Consider the following 22,027-nt stretch of genomic DNA (forward strand, 5'->3'; position numbering starts at 1 on the left):
TTTGGCAGTGCTGAATAATTAATATTGTCTACAACCTTTAAACAACCTTACGTCAGACTCATCTGTTATGGTATCCCGCCGAGGGGTCTGGGTGCTTGCGTTGGCTAGGATGTGCATTTTGAGCCCAGGGGTGTAAAAAGGGGGAGAGGTGAAGAGCTATATTAACTGTTGGCCTGCGGCAAGCTAGCACAGAGGGCTACCAGCTCTGCAAACGGCCCCACAAGTTCCACATTTTTGACCCCACTGTAGCCCTCAATACCCCAAGTCAGCATCAGTCGTTGTTGTGTGTAAAAAGGGGTTAGAGAGGGGAGCAGGGTCTGACTCCATCTTTAGATAACATATGGAGAGGCTACTGCTTCACAATCCATCACAGACCAAGACAAATGAGAACAACCTGGATTTCATACTAGAGGCATTAAACAAATAGGTAAGTATAAGGTGGAAATCTGGTGAGCTTTTATTCTGCAGTCAACAGCTCTAAAAGCTATCAGATGACTGCCTGTGCGGTCTGATGAGGAAATGGAAAGGACAGTTATTCACTAGTATTTATTTCTGCTGAGCAGTTTCATAGACTTTGATTTTGCTATACCATGAAATTAAATTTAACAAGTAGATTATCTGCAAAAATAATAACCAGAGCAACTTAATTTGTGATGCTGTTGACGCCATATCACAAACATGCTTTAACTAGGCCACTGTCACAAAGAGCCTCCAAGTGCAAGTATTAAGTAGCTGTACTGTTGTTTTTGACTCCCTAAAAGAACAACTGCACATGGTGTTCAAATTATTTTATTCCTTATTATGATGGGCATGGGTTGCTTGGGACAGTCACAGTCATAAGTTGCTTTTTATTTGTGAAGCTCTGTCTGGACACCCATCACCACAGATCACCCGCTTACTGAACTTGTCCAACAGTCACTCACACTCACTTGAGTGACTGAACAATGCTAAAGAACTGTTTTTAATTGCACTCAGCTTTATATGGTTATTCTGTTGTTGCTGCCCTCTTTTAACAATACTTATTGTTTAATGTACTGTGTTCATTTAACCTCCCAAAGCAGATATTCCAGACCATCATCAGCAAAATCCACCAAAAAAAAAGCTCCAATCCACAACATTTGTGTTTAACTGAAAAGGTTTTGGACCAATCAGCATCATTTGAGTACAACAAGGCAGGGTTAAGTTTTACTGTGAGCCATTAGCAAAGGCTGCTTTCAGTGTAGTGGTTAGCTTAGATGCTGCTGAAGTATAGCGGCAGTTTTATCAGAACTAGACCACATTTATTTATTAAATAAGGGCAAAGAACAGCACGGAAAGCTTCTCACATCAGAAAAAAATGTCTTCTCTTTTGCTGACCTGTTTTGGCATGAGTGTGAAATAGTTAGGTGCTGTTGGACTGTAAGCTGGAGTATACAATGGTTACTGCCACCATAGCGATTAGCTTGAATGTAGAAAAGCAGCAGTTTAACCAGACCTCATCTACATTTCTTACTAACACAGGAAGAAAACTCCAAGACACTCTCTTTAAGTAGTAAAATGCCTTTACTTTAACAGCATGGTCACGTGTAGACCTTAAAAACACACTTCAATGCCTTTCTGCATCAAGCCTTCATCAGGAAGTCAAACAAAAATGACGAAGGCTTGATGCTGAAACGCCTTGAAGTGTGTTTTTAAGGTCTACACATGACCATGCCGTTAAAATAAAGGCATTTTAATGCGTAAAAAGAGTGCCCTAGAGTTTTCTTCCTGTTTGTTATTAACTTTATGAATCCCCTTTCCAAAAAGCACCTCAAACAAATGTTTTATTGAGTCCTAGAAGCACTCCTTCCTGTTTTTTTTTTTTTTTTTTAACTTTTTTACATTTCTTACTGCTTTAATTGGCAGAGTGTCTGTGTATGTGTCTGTCTGTGTCTGTCTCGATTAGCACACAAAACCGTTGTTCCAGTTGTGCTTGATACTTCTTAGAAGACTTCTTGGGTGTACTGGTTCAAAACTGATGCCATGAATAAAGCATAACTATGCACCGATTTTCAATTAAATCCTAAAATCTTGTGCCAAGTCATAATTCAGGGACTTCCCCTGTGTAATCCATTTATTTTTCTATTCTCTCTGTTCTTTTTTCACTTCCACGGGTGGCACTCGTGGCACTGTCCCTTTCCTTATGCTGTTCTATTATACACAAGGTTTTTCAGTATTGCTGCTGCACTGTATATAATTAAGCATGTTTAGCAAGTGCAGCCCAGAGCTCTGTCAATGACGCTTGACGTCCGGGCCATATCTGCATGGCCAACTCCTGCCTCAAACTGCCTAAGGATCTCCCCAAAGTGGCCACAGACTGCACCCTCCCTCTGTCTCTGTTAATAGCACCATGGACCCGAGAGGTAAAGACACGTGAGACCAATGCACTTGTCTATTAAAAGAAAAGCAAAAAGCCACAATGAAAGATTTTTTGCATGTGTCTTCATCATAAATTTTAGCCACCAACATGCTTCGCTACACTAAGGTAGCATTAGCCTGTTTAGCTCAGGTTAGCTTTGGACCTCATTTTGTCTTGTCATTCAGATTGGCCTGTCATTAACGTGACAGAGTATTCATCTAATCACCTTCCAAGAATTTTTTTAAAAGTCCTACCCTTCCCAAACACTTTGTATGGGAGGTTAAAAGTGATGAATGTGAAACGTATCCGTGCAATGGATATATGAAACACTCTATCTGACATGTCAGGTTAGTATTAATTGTACTCTTGGCGTCATTTCAAATGAGAGCTTGCACTCAGTCAAAGGCAGTTTCAACATTAGGGAGAGAGAAACATTTGCAGAGGGACTTGTGCATCAAGAGGCCTCAGGCACTGGCAAAGGAGTGCACCCAATGTGAGGTGTGCTTAAAAATATTTGAAAAAATTAAGATGAGTATTAATATAGACCAGCATCATAAAAATTCAGACAATGGAAATCGGGTTATTGATCAGATAAAAACTGTAATCTTAAATACTATCAAGCTATTGTCCTAACTTCAGTGGCTAATGTTCTTTAGTCAAACGTAGCAAACCTAACTCATCCGGTACCCTAAGGAGGGCAAAAACAAACTTTGGATATTCAACAACGCTGTCTACTTCTGTTGCATAAACACAGTAACAACTTAAAAATAGGTTCCTAGAAGTCAAAATTTAACACTTACACATAGTAAAAACAAATGTTAATGTTTATACATGAAAAACATGTCCATACCTCATTGTGAATCTCCTCACAATGCTGTAGCGTTTCAGGTGCCACGGCCTGCAGGCTGTGAGAGCCCGTCTCTGGGTCGGCATGCAGGTTCAACAGGGCCTTTTGGCACTGAGACTGGATGTAGGTCAGGGTCCCTCTGGAACACTGAAAAGAAACAGACAGAGCTAGTAATATACACAAAACTTTCACAAAGGGTGATGGGCTTAAATCAGTAAACAATATATGTATATTTGTTACATAACATGTGGGCCATATAAGTTTTATAACATTAGTATGTTATTTTTTATTTTTAATGCTATACAATGACAGTTATATGATTAGCCCCCTCCCCCGAATCTAAAATCTGTTTTGGTCCCGAAAAATGGTCCAAAAATCATGACTGACCATGATTAGTTGATAAAACTCGCACACCCTAAAGGTGAAAAGTAGTGCTAAATGTCATGATAGGTTTTGTTTGTGTAGGATTTCTAGCAATTGTAACAAAAATGGAAGAAACATGTTTGGACATTTGCCTATCTAGACTGTAAATTGTTGTCTAAATTAAGACATATAGCCAACTTGTAAGGCAGGCCATACTGAGGGAATTATAATGTAGGATGACAGCACACTATAACATTGGTTCTCAACTGGTGGGTCTGACCCAAAAGTTGGCTGCAAAGCCATTTACAGTGGGTCACAGATGTGTGTCTCAAAACAAATATGTGGCAAAAAAGTGTTGCATTTTTTGTTCAATTTCATATCCAAACTGTTTACAATTCTGATTGAATATAAAACAAGTGGTATAAATAGTGAAATATATGCGATTTTAGTCAGTTTTGCAACAGTATTACAGTTTGTTAAACTTAAATGACATAAATCAGTTCTTATTTTCGTTGTGAGCCTTGTCATTGCTAAAATTCACTTAGTCATTCAATATTTTTGATTGTTATAGGTGTCCTGTTGGAACTACAAGATAAAACTGGTGTTACCACCATTATATAAACAGTTGACTGAAGCCAGTCATGTCTTGCCTCTAAAGAGGTCAGAATCTAAGGACAACCTCACCATGTCTTGTAAGATGAATATTTTGAATTTGAATTTCCAGGTATTTCAATGACTGCCTGTTTGCCTCTTACCTCAGCCACTCTGTGTGTGGAGCTGAAGCGAGCAGTTTCTCCAGCTAGGACACAGTGCTGGTGAGTACTGTTCAGGTCATCTGGTTAACACAGGAAAGACAGAATATGAGAACATGCAGAAGCTAAAACAAACAAGAATCAAGAGATCAGTCTCATAAGCAAGAGTGAGAGTTATTTAATTACACCTTGTAGCACAAAAAAATGCATCAGAAGAGAATAAGAATTAATATTTTGATCTCCTGGTTGTAATTAATTATAATAAAGAATTAAATGGAACAGGAAAAGAAAAGACTTCATTACGATAGAAAAACAGATGAAAAGCAGGGCGTGAGGAAACATGACAACTAAATCATCTTGTAGGCTCAGACAGATTGCGCTCAGTCCAGCATCCAATCAAATAGACTGAGCAGCATTGTACTATAATTTTAATTACCAAACAAAACCAGATCGCTCTCAATCTGTCAAGATGGAGGAGCCATACCAACAAACATTTGTCCAATATCTCGGAAGCTTTACAAAGAGGCCTTACTGCTGTTTCCTGTGTATCCCTCCATGTGTTTCTTTGTGTGTATAGATGTTTCTCAGCTCTGCCATTATTTGCCTCATACCAATAATTAATTTAGCCATGACAGAGCTGTCATTCACAGCACATGTGCATATTTACACCCGCCTTGAGCAAGAGTACACTGGCTAATGCCCGTGATTTGAAAGTCAAACAGCCAAATGCTTTGGGAGCAAGATATTATTGTTTGGTAGGAGGAGAAAAAAAGATGGTGACAAACAAAACAACTTGCCGGTGTTTTCTTCACCCTGATGAGATTGTGAAGGATTAGGTCTCTGGGCAGAATTACTCTGCGTCTTTAAAACTGTTTATATCCAATAACAAATTATCTCCATCAATCTGCTCCTTTCTTGGCGCGTCTGATGCGTCAGTGGGATCAGGAGGGAGTCGAGGCAAACTCGATAACTGTAATAAATATTTATCTTTCTTTCAACCCCTGCGCCTGCTGCCACTTGTCCTCCTTTTCCAGGAAGCAGGCTTTTAAATATATTGGGTCAACTCTTTTCTCCAGTCCCCCTGTGCATTGGGAGTTGGAAATCTGATTATTGAACAGGCCCGGTGTCAAGACTTGCATTGTTCTTTTTTAACCACTGAAATTCCATTTGGGTGGAAATGATGGTGATTCAATTTGCCTCCAGCAGCTCAGACATTAGCAGTTCAAAAGGGCCAGCCGGCGACAAATGGTGCTGAAAAGACATTACGGTGTCTGTGGTTAGACACCATTGTAGTTTTCTTTTAATACCACAAAACTATCTATCACACGGTGTATGTTCCTGAAACACTGGGGCAATATATTTGAACATAAGGTTTAGTGGTGGCCGCCCTTTCTGTCTGTATGTGTGTTTAAAACAGGAGGAGGGAGGGAATGTCCTGCCTCTAGAGAGCAGAAAACTGAATTCTGTGCATGTGTGAGAGTGTGTATTTTTGTGCTTTTCAGCTGTGCAAATTTATAGGTGTGTGCATATGTTCATCGCTTTGTGCCAAGTGTTTAATTCAGGTAGACCGACAAAGCGACAGACAGCCAAGGACTGTGCGAGCTGCTATCGTTGTGCAGCAGTTGGCCTCTCAAGGGCGTACTCACCAAGTGGAGCATAAATCCCCACTGATCCGCGACAGTCAAGTCCCATTAGAATGGTCTGCACAACAGCCCATCACTCTATTATCATGGCTGGCCTGAAACTGACTGTTCTATTGTAAATCTTATCCAGCTAAAGGAGGTCAGCTTCAAGCCCTGTCAGGCTGAATATTAGGTACAGACATCGCTGCTCGCAGATAAAACATAGCAGCTTCAAAGAGTCAACTTCAGGAATTCATTTTTACCTTCTTATTTCTATTCTTAAAGGAAAAAAGATTCTGATTGATGAACGCTGGATAAGAGTCTATTTGAAAACCACTAGAACCACTTTAGCACCAGTAGCCTTAAAGTCACTTGACTGATGAATTAGACAGCATAAGGATGGTCTTCCGCTTTCATTTTTGACTCTGAAAAACAACCTATCAAACCTTCTTTTATTTGTTTAATTTGATAAAATCAGTGTAAATAAAGTGCTAACTAGAGATAAGTATGGAAATCCAGTACAGACAAAGTACCACATCCAATACCTACCAGAGCAAATTACAACACAGATATCAATACATCATTTTGGTATCCTGCCACCCCAAATGAAGGCAGAAAAATAGGTTATGGAATTTGTGTTATTTATGTGTTAATTTGCACTGCTTTCCTTTTCTTATCCCATGCTTGACTGGCATTTGATGAAGATCTTTCTGAAAATCATTCAAGATAGATTTTATTCTCATGCTGACTTTTAACACTCTTTTTTTCTCTCAAAAGTATTATTTCAGGAACTGTTTAGGTACTAGCACCATATTAAAAGTTTGATGTAGCACAAGTATCTGGAAAAAAAAAAAAAGATACCTAACCCTAGTGCTAACCTGATAATTATGTAGGGGTAAAGTAAGAACAATGTGCAGAGGTGAACCTTTAAACTGACAGACATGGGGATAAAATTAGGTTTTAGAAATAAATCAGCTTCCAGTTGCACATTTTCATAAGGAAATAGAAGAATGTTTTTTTTATCTCTAAAACTGATCCTAATTTCTTTCTCTGTAGTTCCTTCAAATACAGTACAACGCAGCATAGATATTGTGCACCTAGGTAGGTAGCAGGTTGTATGCTAATTCAGCATCTGGTCAGCTCATGTCTCTTTTCACCTGTGATACATCCAAATGAAACAAAGTGGGGTGAACCAGTTCATATTTAGGTTTTGCCATTTTTTTTGTCTTGTGCAACAAAGAACACAAAAATAGCCATCTTTTGTCCTCCTAGCCGGGGTACTGTTTGATTTTGAGAAATATTTGCAGTTTTACTAGTTACTAGTTGTGTCTTTTGCCATAGTTTCCCTATGTTGTACTATATTACAACACTTGGCTACTTTTTAGCTATGTACTTCAGGCCTTAAAGCTCCATCCTCACCTTTTCCCAGGATCGGATTCTTTTATTCGGATCAGATTCTGCAGTCAAAACTCAAAAGATCAGAAATGGATCTGATTTAGAACCACATATGAAAGTGGCCTGAATCAGATACGAAAATGTCACATTCGGTGTGACTTGTGCTGTACACACCATCAGAAAATAATCAGATATGAGTTACATATCGCTGGCGTTGGGCCAGAACCTCCTATCTCCCAAATTATCAATTTTTAAGGAATGAAAAGAAACACTGCACTTTTGAACAAATTCAACACTGAATGGACATGGTCAGCATCTCTTTGACACTTTTTATTGCTTTTAAATTTGTTCAAACTTGCACATAGATGTAAAGGTTCACCAATAGTACTGATTTAGGGGGGAAAAAACTGCAGTGTGAATATAGCATTTGTTTGCTAGAAACTTCCTGTTAAAGTGCTTTTGGCTGTCTTGGCCTTGACACTTCTCGCTAAAAAACATATTTTTATAATGTCATGAAAATTTCTCCAACATAAATAAGAGATTAAATAAAAAAATGCATAGGCCAACATGTCGGGATACATGCACCATGGAGATACATATACTGTGAACGCACAACACATTGAACCTTGAAGCAGATGGGACCACACTGGGTGCCACTCCTGTCAGATAAGAACAGGAAATTGAGGCTGCAACTTACACAGGCTCACCAAAATGGGACAATAGGAGATAAGAAACATTTTGCCTGGTCTGATGAGTCTTGATTTCAGCTGTGACATCCAGATGTTAGGGTCAGAATTTGACATAAGCATGGATCCATCCTGCCTTGTACCAAAGGTTCATGCTGGTGGTGTGGGGAATTTTTTTCTTGGCACACTTTGGGCCCCTTGGTTGCAACTGAGCATTGTTTAAACACCACAGCCTACCTGAGAATTGTTGCTGACCATGTCCATCCCTTTTTGACCACACTGTAAGGATATTGCACCATGTCACAAAGCTCAGTTCATCTCAAACTGGTTTATTGAGCATTACAATGAGTTCACTGTACTCCAATGGCCTCCACAGTCACCAAATCTCAATCCAATAGAGCACCTATACTGCATAATGCAATCATGTCAATATAGACCAAAATCTCTGAGGAATGTTTCCAACACCTTGTTGAAACTATGCCATGATGAATTAAGGCACTTGTAAATTGTACCTAAATAAATAATCAGTTGTTTTTAAGTTGTGATTTTTCCAAAATATAAAGGAACAACTGTCCAAAGATTGCTCTGTATGTCCATAGAAATCTTTAAAGCAGATTTCTGTTATAAAAAGTCCTAATCGCCAAAACATCCAACCAGGAGCCCTAACTTTTACAGCTGAACCAGAGTTCCTCCTTTGATGTGGATCGATGTCCTCGCAAAAATGTGAGAAACCTTTGAAACGGCTCACACAGCCAAAAGAGGAGGGGGAGTGGAGGTGTCTACTGCAGCCAAAGGCATTAAGCTATGATTTACACCCCTGTGGCTCACTGTCTGTCCTCTCCATAGAGACATCGTCAGCAGTGGGTCACAGGACTTCAAAAAATAACATTTGGTTTCCCTAACCTCTCTAATGCTCACGATTTCATGGAACCTTAAAGTTCTGTGTTCAGGCTGAGTAATGCATCCAGCACACAGGTGCAAACATACACACACATATCCCATAGAGGAGGAGAAGAGGAGAATAGAGCATGAGAGAAAAAGTGAAGCAGCCAGAATGGGTGTTTTTGGGACACAAAAAATACAGGATAATGTAGAGTTTTATAGAGAAGATTTCGACCTCTCATGTAGTAGCAGTCTCCAGACTCCAGTGGCAGCATCAGGCCAGGTGTGTGGATGTCCCAGGCTACCTTGAGCCCAATCCTCCAGCATGCTTTCTCACTGCTGCCTCCTTCACTGCCCTCACCTGTCAGTCAAACACAAGCCAACACACTGAAACATTTGCATTTAACATTTAAATTCACATTTCAGAGTCTAAGTTTTAAAGTATCAGCCAGACTGATGTAAACTTAGAGTTAAAGTTTAGCTTAGGACATCGCAAGTTTAAATTCCTTGGGTGTATCGCATTGGTATAATGGCTATTCAAATTGTGTTCATTTAATTTAGCAGTGCTTTTGAAGAAATTCTACTTTACAAGCAAAGGTGTAACATAAGAAATAAAATAATATAAAGGACTACCACTTCAAATCACAAGTAGAAGTGTGATTTAATCCATAACACCCAAACAAAGGATGTAAGATGTAAGCCTTTGTCTCCAGAAAGTAAGAATCACTTAGCAGCAGAGCAAAGATGATATGTGTTGCTGTGTTCAAATTGGCTGTTAGCAGGATCTTTATGCCATCATCATGCTGTGCAAGAGGAAATAGTTGGATAAAAGCCCCTGATGTTGTTAAATGAGTGTGTGAGAGTGTATTATTGGCCAGTAGGTATCCTATGATATTCCTGTTTCTGAACTCATTCACTGGATCCATCTCCACTGCTCTTCCCTCTCTTCCCATTCTTACATGGCACAAAAAAGAAAACAAGATTTAGCTCGGCTGGCCAACACCCTTCAGCAAAATCAATACTAAAGTCTTTCTGGGCCTATCTGCCCCACAGCTGCCTTTTCCTTTGCTCAGCACGGATAAATAGTAACTTAATTTCCAGCCATTGTGCTCTGAGAGCCAGCTAATGACAGTACTCCCCAAGGCCTCAGAAATGGCGGAGGATCATCCTCTGTGCCGGAAAAACGTTAATTCATGGCAGATTCCTTTGGATCAGTGCAGCTGGGAAACACACTCCCAACACTTTTCTGGGTGAAGCAAGAAAGCAAAAAAAAGGTGAGGCTGCTCAAAGAGAAAATAAAAGAGGTACTCAGAGGAAGCAGGTGTCATGCAAAACAGCTCTGTGCATCTAAGACATCTAATGTGCCATGTTTCTTTCCTCTCAGGGACTTGCCACTTTGTTCTCAGGGTCAATGAAAGAAGCTTGAACTTATTGTGAAAGTGCAATGCTCCTCAAGGTAACAATTTGATTAGCCTAGTTCTGGGAGTTTTCAGAGGCAGCCCCCTGAATAGACCTCGATGGGGCTCTAATCACACTTTCCTCTCCAAAGTCTGTCTCAAAGTTGTGGGGGTCATTTAGGACTCAAAAAGGCACAGCTGCTAAGCACAGCAAGGTGTTATGGCATCGTGTTTGAAGCCCGTGTTCACAGGGTCAAAGTTGTAATGGCCTAGAACAAATCGTTAGGGGCAGACCTCTGGAGCAGGTGTTTCTGGTTAAGAAAATCCAATGAAGAAAACACAGTTATGAAAGGATGCAGGGATGTCAGAGTGGATGGCTGACTTGTAAAACTGGACGACATTGTTGGGGCAAAGTAGTAGATTGTGTTGAGGCCCGATCTTTAACAGAGCAATACAAGTACCATATTATTACTAAGCTTTATCTGTACCTTTGGCTTTTCTTCCAGGCATTTCAAGGTACAGGGATGGACTGGTGAGCTGCTCAAGGAATAAAAGTTTTTATTTTTTAACATATATTCCATTAGACACACATAGAAAAGCTCTAATACGTATTTTTTTTTTTTTTTGTAATTTAAAAGAAATTCTATTTTCTTATTAGGGATGTTCATGATTTGGCAACTACACAATCAAATGACATATACATTACTAGCCAGTATGAGAATAACAATCTAATCATACAAAATAGTACAAGGTTTTTTTTTTTATTCGGGCCTGTAATGCCTGTTAAATGTTGTGTGTAACCTATAACACAGCCATCCACCACTAACTTGGGCTGTAGCTACCATAATGATCTATAAATCAGCTCAGTGTACAGATGAGGACAAAATTACTAGCCAAATTATGAAAATTTCAGTTTTTTTCAAGTATTTCCCAAGTACTGTTAAACAGAGCAAGGAATGTTTCATTTTTTACATTTTTGAACTCTCTGCTCTGTTTAACAGCACTTGGGACTTTGTGGTTTGGCAGTTTTTTGAGACCAAAAACAAAACAAAAAACAAAACAAAAAAGTAAGATAAACTCTAAAACATGTGTAACCATCTACAGCACAGGCATGTGGGTGTTAACTTGCAAGGCTGGTGATGCTAGCCAAAATCTGCAAACCAATTTAACACCATTTAGCTGCAGACGCTGTTTTCCTATCTCTAACAATGTTAAATAAATCGTTCTAATTTTCACTGGTTTCAAACATTTAGACAAGTGAACTGGGGGTGTTACAGTTTTTGCATTCCTACTGAAATGTTACAAGACTTCACAGTTCTGGTGAACTGTGAAGTTGCATACAGCCAAAAAATCAGCTCTACTGAGCTTAGCCAATGATCCAGATCTCTAAAAGAGACAGATTTCCCGTTACAACGAGAAAGGCTGGAGGCTGGTGAGACGGACATCAGCTGAAGAAACCCTAGGGTTTAATAAACCGTGACAAAACCATACTGAACCAAACTTGACCGATTTGTGGAAACAGACCTTACATGAGTGTTGGGTTTCATTGCTCATCCAGGCTTTAGATGGAGACTTTTTCAATTCTTACCAGCTGCTTTTCTTCATGAGTTTTTATTTATTTCTTTACTTTAAAGATTTATTTTTGGGCCTTTTCATGCCTTTTTTAGATAGAGGAAGGACAGTGGATAGACTCAGAAACAGGGAAGAGAATGGGAGAGACATGCGGTAAAGGGCCACAGGCCAGATTCAAACCTGGGCCGCCCACATACATGGGTAGCGCCTTAAACCACTCGACCATCTGCGCACCCACTTCATAAGTTTTTTAAACATCTTTTAAGAATATAGCTATGCTTGGCATAGTTGTAGACAGCTTAAACATGGCCTTTTTGGTCGCATTATGCAGAAATCATTAATTGCCCCCTTATGGGAGTTCTCTGTTGTCAGTGATGTCATCTGCAACAGCAAAGAATTTCATATTTAATCAACTTGGAAATAAGTCACCTAACATCTCTATTTAGTATCACTTTGGAGAATATGTTTAAAAGTTGAAACCAACATTATTTTCAAAAGATCTTCGTTAAATAAAACGTTTTGTTAGAGTATTCTGTCTTGAGTTGTTTTTAGTGTACTTGAAAGCAAAGTTCATCTCTTACTTATATTCTCTATTAACTCAATCAGCAAGTGCCATCAGCTCTTGAAAGAGAGCGCAAACTCTAATTAGGAGACATTGTATTATCCGTCCTGTACAGTCTAGGAACACTTATCAAAGCAGGGTTCATTATTCATTATCAGATAATTGCACATCGATCATTTCTTGGGGAAATGATTTAGATGAGATGCGATGTGTGTGATAAGCCCTGTTTGTAAGACTGCACCAATGAGGGGATGTTTAGAGCTCAGATCTGAATGTCTGTGATCTCCTGATGCACGTCGCCCATAAGGCTGTCAGCAGCAAGCCAGTGATGACATTTGATAATGCCCTGACACTATCACATAGATAGATCTAATGGATGCCTAACTGGAGGCCATGTCTACAGCTGCTACTGTGCTGCTTTGGGGCCATAATACACAAGGTTAGCTGCTTCTGATCCACCATAAAGCAACTGAGATAAGCTGATTGGATATTCAAGTAAAAAAAGGATTCTTAATTTCATCAGACAAAATTCAACCATCAGTATTTTCTTGGAAATTAGTCATTTAAGGGTAAAACAAACTGAAAATGGAAGTGACTCACTTTTTAGTTTTCCATCATTACACTTATGAGTTCTGATCCTTACCTTTGTCATCATGGCAGCTGTAACTGTAAACAGCCACTGGTGAATGGCTGATGAGATTCTCATCGTGGTGCCACCCTACAGCCATTTTCCCCATGCCATAGTACGGCTCCTCTTTGAGCTGGCTCATAGCAGCCGGGTCCATGTAGTTGAGTAAGGTGACATTGAACTTGACAGGACCGGTGCAAACCTGCAGAGGACTGGGATGGGAACAGCCCTGCCCACCTGGCTGCTCCTCCTTGTCCTCGATGTGGTAATCTGACAAACTGTGCTTGAGCTGGGTCACAGGCTTCTCATGGACTCCATGGGGTTCAGTCTCTGTGCTGCTGACAGTTTTGGGAGACCATCCAGGGAGCTTTGCTTCACTGTGTTCAGTCCCTGATGTGACACACATTACACCTGGTTTGGCCTGCGAGGACTCCCCCTCCTCACTGCTGTGTTTTGACTCAGTCTCCCATTCTCCTTCTAGTTTTGACCCAGAAAAACCTTCTTCACTGTGTTTTGACTCAATGTCCCACTCCTCACTGTGCTTGGACTCAGTGTCCCCCTCCTCACTTTGCCGGGACTCCGATTCTGCTCCTTCACTATTCTTGGAGTCTTCACTGTGTTTAGACTCTGTGTCTCCCTCTTCCCCTTGTTTGACCTCCGCCTCCCCCTTTACACCCTGTGTGAGTCTGTCTCCTTCTTTCAGCTGAGACACATCGGAGCATAAGAAGGTGTTAAGCTCCCACAGTGCCTTGCAAGCACCCCTTAAGTCAGGGTCACAACAGTTTTGTGCTTTGGTGTCTGTGTCCTCACTGTGCCAGGGAATGGCAAAGAGCCGTGTGTCCAGATAGCGATAGGTGTGGCCTGGTTCACCAAGAAGAGCCCGGGACACGGCAGTGAATACGTCTCTGTCCCGGACGCGAACCAAGTCCCTCAGGAGGCAGCCTTTCCTTCTCAGGGTGAGCAGAGCTGCCTGCACACGGCCATGGAGCTCAGCAGGCAGTGAGCAGGATTTCCTCAGGACCAGACCAGAATAACTGGAGTCCCACTTGGAAACACAAGACAGAAGACAAAACAGGATGATCATGTCATTACAAACATGATGAATATTGAATAAACTATGATAATAGTCTTAAGACTAACAATCTTATATAAAAAAATCTCTCAGATCTCTTGTAGAATATATGATGAATGATGGCCTGTGTCCACAGTAGGGGCTTTTGGTGCTTTTAGCGGTTATAGGTTATGAAAGTTGACTCCTGATTTGTTCCATAATATCTATAACTTTTTTAAATAGATCTTTGTGTTCCATATTAATGGATTTGAAGGAAATTTTTACTAAAAAACCATGATAACAATAAAAAAGAAACCTCGTGCTGACATAGGCAGCAGGTGTAGACCTGGAAACTTTACTTCAAAAAGACAAGTCAGATTTGTTTCCCTTGTGTCAGTATTAGACATCCTGTCCTTCTAGATTTTGGTTTGGCAGTGAGTGACAAGTAACATTATTGAGAGTGGGGCTTACCAAAGTTGAACTGTTTTCAGCTGAGAGCGCTGTGAGCTCAGAAAAGCTGTAGCCAATGGCATTTTTATCTGCTCAGGGCACTGAGTGCTGAAAACACTCGACTATTTGCCTTTGTACTGAAAATGATTGCTAAAAGCCCTGGCTGTGGACACAGGCCCTAAAGGTGACTGGAAGGCCTTGAAAGTACAGGTCTAGACTTGTTTGTGTAATCTTAAAGTGTGCTATCAACTCACAAGTTGCTGATAGCCCCGATCTGGAGGTCCCAGAAAAGGGATCTTCTGATCCCCCAACTCCTGAAGGAGCCTCCGCCTCTGTGGAATACAACACAGGAGAAAAGGTTTAAGGATGTAACAGTCTAGTAGCTTCTGTAATATCTATTGTGTGTTTTCACATACTTCATCTAGAGTCTTTAATTATCTATCACCCTAGCTTTTGCTTCATAATCAGATTTATTCATTTATTGATTGGAATAAAGGTGCAAAAATTGAGTTGAGACAAAAGTGTACATGGCTGAAATTACTAATCATACAGTAGCAATAGCTTTAACACCCCTCTACTAAAGAAGTACTTCAACTGAGCCTTCAGTTGACAAACATACAACACTGCATCCTGGGATGAGAATATATAAGAAATATGCATTTGAGTCAAATTAGATTATCTTTGGTGAGAGTGTGCAAAATTTTGAGAAAATTCCTCAAAGTATTCTTGAGATATCGTGTGTACAAGAATGGCCTGGACTTATTGACAACCCCAAAAACATTATGCCTATTGCCAGGGCGAAGGCAAAACAAGCAATAGCTTTAAGTTCCAACACACTCCAGACGTCTGTTTATAGGGTTCAGTAAAATTTTACAGCTTTGTCAGCCTATGGGATTGCACCCCTACCAATGCATTCCAGGCCTTTTGCCCTTCACATGGACAGCTTTCCAGAGAAGCATGGTCAAAGATACTGCAGTATGCTGAAACCTGGACAATACCAGCACAAATAATCCTGACCCTCATCTAAAGTGTAACAAAATGCTGATATTGCTTTACAGAAATTACTGAAATCATTGCTGTTGTTCACAGTAAGGAAGCTAAAATGTACAATATCATACATTTTCAAGAAGGGGAACTTAACCTATTAAATCCTATGAACTGAATTACCAAAAGGATAAAGATGACAGAGAAATTCATACAAATGACAACCTCATAACTAGCTGAGATATCAAAGGCACCTAGTGACCAGGCATTTTTTTGAAATGTCTCAAATTTTTATGATTTTGTTGAAGTTGTGGGGTTCCTCTGAACCTTATAAAAAATGCCCTGTGCCATACAGAGCTCCCACAGTAAAAACGTCAACCTGCTGAAGGGATAAAAGTACTTTTCATTGGGATGCATTCCATTCAAACCTGTAAATCCAATGGCAACTGGTATAAAAACGATGTGCCCAAATAAATTTCACAACTGTTTCCTCACTGTGACACTGTCTTCCAGTATGTTGTCATGCAAGTTGTAGTCCAGAACCGTTTTTTCATTGTTTGCAGATGCATACATACATAGCCTCTGCAGTAGGGGTGTGATTATTTTAATATCTCACAGTTCTATTCAGTTCAGTGCTGACACTAAGCCATAAAGTCATAAAGTCAAGTCATTTTCAGTTTCTACTGCACTGAGCGCTCCCAAGAGCACAGAGGCCTCCATGATTCCCAAATGGAAGAAGCTTGGTACAACATGACTCTTCGTAGAGCTGGACAGCAAGCCAAACTGAGCAATCAAGGGACAAGGGCTTTAGTGGTGACCAAGAACCCCATGGTCACTCTGAGGTCCTGTGTAGGGACGGGACAAAGTTTCAGAGGGACAACCATGCAGTCTTCCACTGATCTGGGGTTTATGGCAGGAGACAGAAGCCTCAGAGCAAACACATGGAAGCCTACTTGGAGTTCACAAAAAAGTACCTGAAGGACTCCAAGACTGCAAGAAACAAGATCTGGTCCGATGAAACCAAGATTGAACAGTTTGGCCTAAATTATAAACGTTATGTCTGCAGCAAACCAGGCACCTGTCTTCATCTGCCCAAAACTATCCTAACAGTAAAGCATGGTGGTGGCAGCATCATGTTGTGGGGGTGTTTTTCAGTAGCAGGGACTGGCAGACAATCCAGGAATGAAGAAAAGTACATAGAAATTCTCAATCAAAAACTGTTCCGCAGTGCTTAGGACCTCAGACTGGGACAAAGCTTCACCTTCCAACATGGCAAAGACACAGCCAAAACAACACAGAAGTGGCTTGGGGACAACTCAGTGAATATCCATGAGTAGCCCAACCAGAGCCATGACTTGAACACTATCAAGCATCTCCAAAGGGACCTGAAAATGGAAGCCATCAACCAATGGTCACCATCAAACCTGACTGAGCTTTAGAAGATTAGCACAGAAGAATGGTGGAAAATCCCCCAATCCAGGTTTGCAAAAGCTGTCGCAATATATTCAACTAGAAAAGCACTCAGAGAGCACAGACCTCCGCCATTAGCCCTATCTCCCAATAGTGAAGAATCCTTTAAAAACATTCCTGGATTCAGACAGTGATCCGGATCACTCCCAAAATCGAATTTGCCAATTACTCCCTCCCCGGTGGGGTGGAGACACAATGAGGCAAAGCAGTGGCTTCGCTACGTGTAGACTGTCATGGCAGAAGCACCCATGGGCTCACCAGATGACTGAAAGTCATGGCAGAGGGTGAATATTCCTCTATTCCTCCCAGCGTCGTGAGTATTCTCACTACAGTTCGCTGTGTTTCTCTGTTACGCTTCGACTCGTCTCCTTGACCGGGCGTGTGTCTGTCAAACAGTAAAACTCCAAAACTTTGAATAAGTTACTCATGTCCGCCAGCTCCTGGTGTAAAGTGGTAACAGTGCAGACCTCTGCCATTAGCCCTATCTCCCAACAGTACAGAATCCTTTAAAACATTCCTGGATCCAGACAGTGATCCAGATCAGTCCAAAAATCTAATCAATTCTTCTTTATGCCATTTCTGACATTTCCTGAAAATTTCAAGAAAATCCGTCCATGACTTTTTGAGTTATGTTGCTAACAAACAAACAAACAAACCCACCCGATCACATAAACTCCTTGGTGGAGGTAAAAATACTCAAGGCTGTAATTGCTGCCAAAGGTGCTTCAACTAAGTACTGAGTAAAGGGTCTGAATATGTCAATCTGATATTTTAGAGTTCTAATAAATTTCCAAAAATATCTAAAATTCAGGTTGCACTTGTCATTATGGGATACCGACTAGGTTAATGAGAGAAACAGTAGATTTAAGTAACTGTAGGGTCAGGCTCTCTGATTACCGGTATATTTGTAGTTTCTAACAACTTATATAATATTAAGATTTATATTTTGCTGCTCTGGCTTAAACTGTTTGCTTCATTGCTAAACACTGCCCATAAGATCACCAGTGGTATTGCAATGTTTGGTACACATCTATAAGTTATGAGACAATATGCAGAAATATTAATGAAATTTGTTTCTAAGGTGGAGCATAAATTAGCTTTCAGCATAGTGAATAATATATGTCAAAGCACGTTGTAAACTTGTTTTTAAAGGTGCTATACAAATAAAGTTCATCATTATTATTATTATATGTGTCCAGTCTGGATCAAAAGATGACAAATGTTGTAAGTATGTGAATTAAAGACAGAAGGTTGGACAAAGAGATCCCAATAACAGAGACAGAAGAAATAAGAGGGCATAAGATCTAAGGCAGTTTGGCAAATTTACTTCCAGGGCCAAATCTTTACCTTAGGCTCAACAACACAACACCTGCTGAAAGTTTTCTTAAAGGATGCACATGAGTGTGCAGGCCTTCCAAGTTAGTCTGGAACAAACAAAAACAGACTTGCAGACAGTTGGAATCTAAAAAATAAAAACAACATGCACTATTCATGGCCAGACTGCATTCAAAGGCTGCTGGAAGAAATTGACAACCTGACACACATTGGATGGTGTCAAATTCTGACTCATGACAGAAGCTCAAGATATCAAGGTGAGGCTCTGGGCTAGTGTTGTGTATGTGTTGACATCTGTGTGTATCAGTGGGTGTGTTTTTTTTAGCGGTACGGTGCTGTGAATGTGTCCGTATCCTTGCATCCATCTAGATTTGCGCATGTGTGCTCGTAAGTAAGATCATAACTGTTTGCTTTAGTGAAAGTGTGCAAACCACAAAAGCATAAAGTGTCTTCATACTGTTTGTGTGTATGTGCATGGCTCCACACACAAACATCCTTAGAAAACACACAGCCAGAGTAGCAACCGTGATGCCTCAGCCCCAATCGCACACAACCAGGGCTGTCACACACGTGTCAAATACATCAAGCTGCTCGGAAATTCCACAGAAAAAAAGAAAGACAAGAAGTTAGCAGAGCCCTCTGAAGCAGATGGAGCCTCACAGTATCACAGAGCCGCTGTGTCTGTCTTCCTGTCTCTGTGTCTGCACCTGACTCTAGAAAGAAAAGCCACGAGGCGCAAAAAGGTCTGCATTTCCAACCAGACCCAAGAAACTAGATTACCAATCCCATAATAACACAGATGCTTCACGGTAGCCGTGCCAACCGTCTGTGCTGACTGATATATCTGATGCTTTTTTTTAATCTCTCTCTTCCTTGATGGGATTATTCCCTCAGCCGGACTGTTTATCACAGGAAAACATATTAGGTAGAATGGGACTCAATTGGTTTGCTTTGATCTTGGCCTATGAGAGATATCAAACTGTGTAACATATATTTATTAATTTCATTTATTCCCCATCTGTGACACTTCAACAGACACTTTCTTCAAAGCTCTTCTTGCCAGAGTAGATTAATGTCCAGCGCTTAGCATCAATAGCTCGAAATAGCCAGATAACTCTGCTGCTGCAGGGATAAAAACACTTCCAGGCTAACTTGCATCTGCTCCAGAGGGTCCATTGGAACACATTGTTTGTGGCAGAGCAGCTGAAAGAGGACTCGAGTCCCACTGGACTTGTTAAGACTTGGTTGATGCATCATCAACTGCAGATAAAAAGGACAGTTAATATTGTTAGATAAGTGCAAGTGTCGACACTTGCTGTGCACAATTTTTGTTTCTATACTCTCCTTCTTGATGTACAGTATATCACGTACTTTATAAAAAATGGACATAGTCACAGTGATGTAGCCTACTAGTTTCTGAAGACATTCTGAAGCTTTTGATGGTGGTGGCCATATTGGAAATGCTGTCTCGAAGTAATTTCTGGTCAGTGGAGCAAGAGATGGAGCTGTGAAGGGACACATAACAGCTACAATTTCCGCACCTGTCAGTCACATCCCTTTGCATACATAACTCTTAAGTCAGGCTTACACTGTGCAATTTAAAGCCAACAGCATTACCATCCTTGTCTGCTGGAGGTCCATGGGTAGGAATATTTCCAGCTTGTTTATTTCCTTTGTTATAGCAGGGGTGGAAGGGCATTAGAAAGTCATTCCTGCTGTTGTCATGATGAGTTAAGATGCTGTCTGACAGTTTACAGAGAAAACAATGCACCAAAGTTGAGGATTTTGCTCTAAACAAGTTTATTTTTGCTGTCAAGTAGGCACTTTGAATGGACTCTAAAGCCAAGTACACACTGCGCAATTTCAAGCAGACCATACAACAGCCGTGGCAGAATGTCATCTAATACTGTGCGAATGAATCGTTTCCGACGCTTGATCCGACGGTCGTGCATGACCTGAGTGCTCACACTGTGCGACTGAAGTCGGGACGGACTGTGACAGAAACCGGCGGAGTTTCCTTATTAAAAAGTCTCAGGGTCTGAGGTTGAAGTGTTTCCAGTCATATTTGCTCTCTCTCTCCACCCTTTATCGCTCCCACTTTCTCTCTCTCTTGTTCTCCCTCTCTCGCTATCTCTCTCTGTCTCTCACACACACACACACACACACACACACACTGCATCACATCTATGTCAGCTGTAGGTGTGCGGGTAGGAATATTTCCTGCTCGTTTATTTCCTTTATCATAGCGGGGGTTCATCAGAAAGTGATACCAGCTGTTTTCATGGTAATGTAGGACATTGACCATTGTAAAACAATCCCCCAAAGTTGTTCATTCTGCTTGCGTTTCTGCTCTCACTGTGAAGTGTCTGGAGCCGTACGACCAAAATATCAAACATGCCAGTCGGGAGCAGGTCGTAGGGTCGTAGTCGGGCCGTGGTCGGCTATTGTACCCCCCTGTACACAGTATGACAAACAATGCCCGATACGACTGAAAGTCGGCCTGACTTCAGAGTGAGTCGTGTGACTCAAAATTGGTGGCTGAATTGCAGGAAAATCACACAGTGTACACCCGGCCTAACAGAGATTTCTTGACTTTTGAGAACTTGTAGAGAACACTTAAAGCCTGCGATTTCGAGCTGTCCTGGATGAAAGATGACCAACCGTGGTGATATCTTTGTTTGTGGCTCTGAAATGTGATCCTACATCACAGTAGGAGACAGGCTGACAGACAGACATTGTCATGGTCTTGCAACCAAAGATAGCCTGGGATGAAATTCTGAAAGTATCAGAAAATACTCCATCTCATAGTGTGACTGCTGCTACAACCTACATCAACTAACCAACCAATAGGAATGTAGCAAGAAATTATAAAATGTTTACCGCAACAATGCCAAAACGCACAAGTTTGTGGGATTCCAACAAAAAGGAAAAAGTTGATCTCAGATGTTTTTGTAACAGTTACAATGGCGTTATTGTTGCTTTGCTTCATTATTCACCATGGCACTGGTCATATGAGATTCATGTCTCACAGTGTAGCGTGCCAGAAACATATAAGATTGCTAAAAACGCACAGTCTGTTGAAGGCTAAAGGCCCTGCACTTTTTTCACTTCTCCACTAGCTATTTTTGTTAAAACTCAAGGTTGCCACTTGGTGTATCTGTATTTTCATTTTATCGTGCAACCTGATGCAAGATTTCTTCCACATTTCATCTGACCTCCGACCAAAGATAGCAGCACTTTCTCAGGTGTTTCAGAGTACAAACAAACAGAAAACCTTGGATTTCAAAAAGGCTTTGTGCTCCCTAAGGGATGACGTGATGAGAGATAGCTGTGTAATAGAGCTCTGTGTTTAAACAGCAGGCTATTGGGACTTGTGTGACACCCATTTCAGAACTGGTGCCCTTCAAAAGTGATGGTGAGTCAACAGTTTTGACAAGTCAGCTGTAAAACGCCCTGACTCTAACAGATAGACCAGACAAGTATATCAAAGGTGCATCCGCCCTGGTCCATTTGGCACCGGATTGGAGAATGTGGGGAGCTTGTGTGAAGCAACACAGGCCATAGAGCAGGGCAAGGGAGTGTCAGAACATCAGCATGGGTGATACACTGAGAGAAAATATCTTAAGTAGCCATTAAGTCAGCTTTAAACTTCGA

General features: G+C 40.8%; 1 protein-coding gene across 1 annotated transcript in view; it reads right to left on the reverse strand.

Moving 5' to 3' along the window:
- Positions 1-22,027, reverse strand: part of fto (FTO alpha-ketoglutarate dependent dioxygenase) — a 164,552-nt gene that overhangs the window by 119,147 nt on the left and 23,378 nt on the right. Inside the window, exons 2-6 of the mRNA XM_041792294.1 lie at positions 14,839-14,916; positions 13,099-14,128; positions 9,160-9,285; positions 4,343-4,422; positions 3,228-3,371 (exon numbers count right to left, since the gene is read on the reverse strand). Of these exons, the coding sequence (XP_041648228.1) occupies positions 3,228-3,371; positions 4,343-4,422; positions 9,160-9,285; positions 13,099-14,128; positions 14,839-14,916 (1,458 nt within the window). The remainder of the gene's footprint in view (positions 1-3,227; positions 3,372-4,342; positions 4,423-9,159; positions 9,286-13,098; positions 14,129-14,838; positions 14,917-22,027) is intronic.

Source organism: Cheilinus undulatus, linkage group 1 (genome assembly GCF_018320785.1).
Source record: "Cheilinus undulatus linkage group 1, ASM1832078v1, whole genome shotgun sequence".
Taxonomy (NCBI): Eukaryota; Metazoa; Chordata; class Actinopteri; order Labriformes; family Labridae; genus Cheilinus; species Cheilinus undulatus.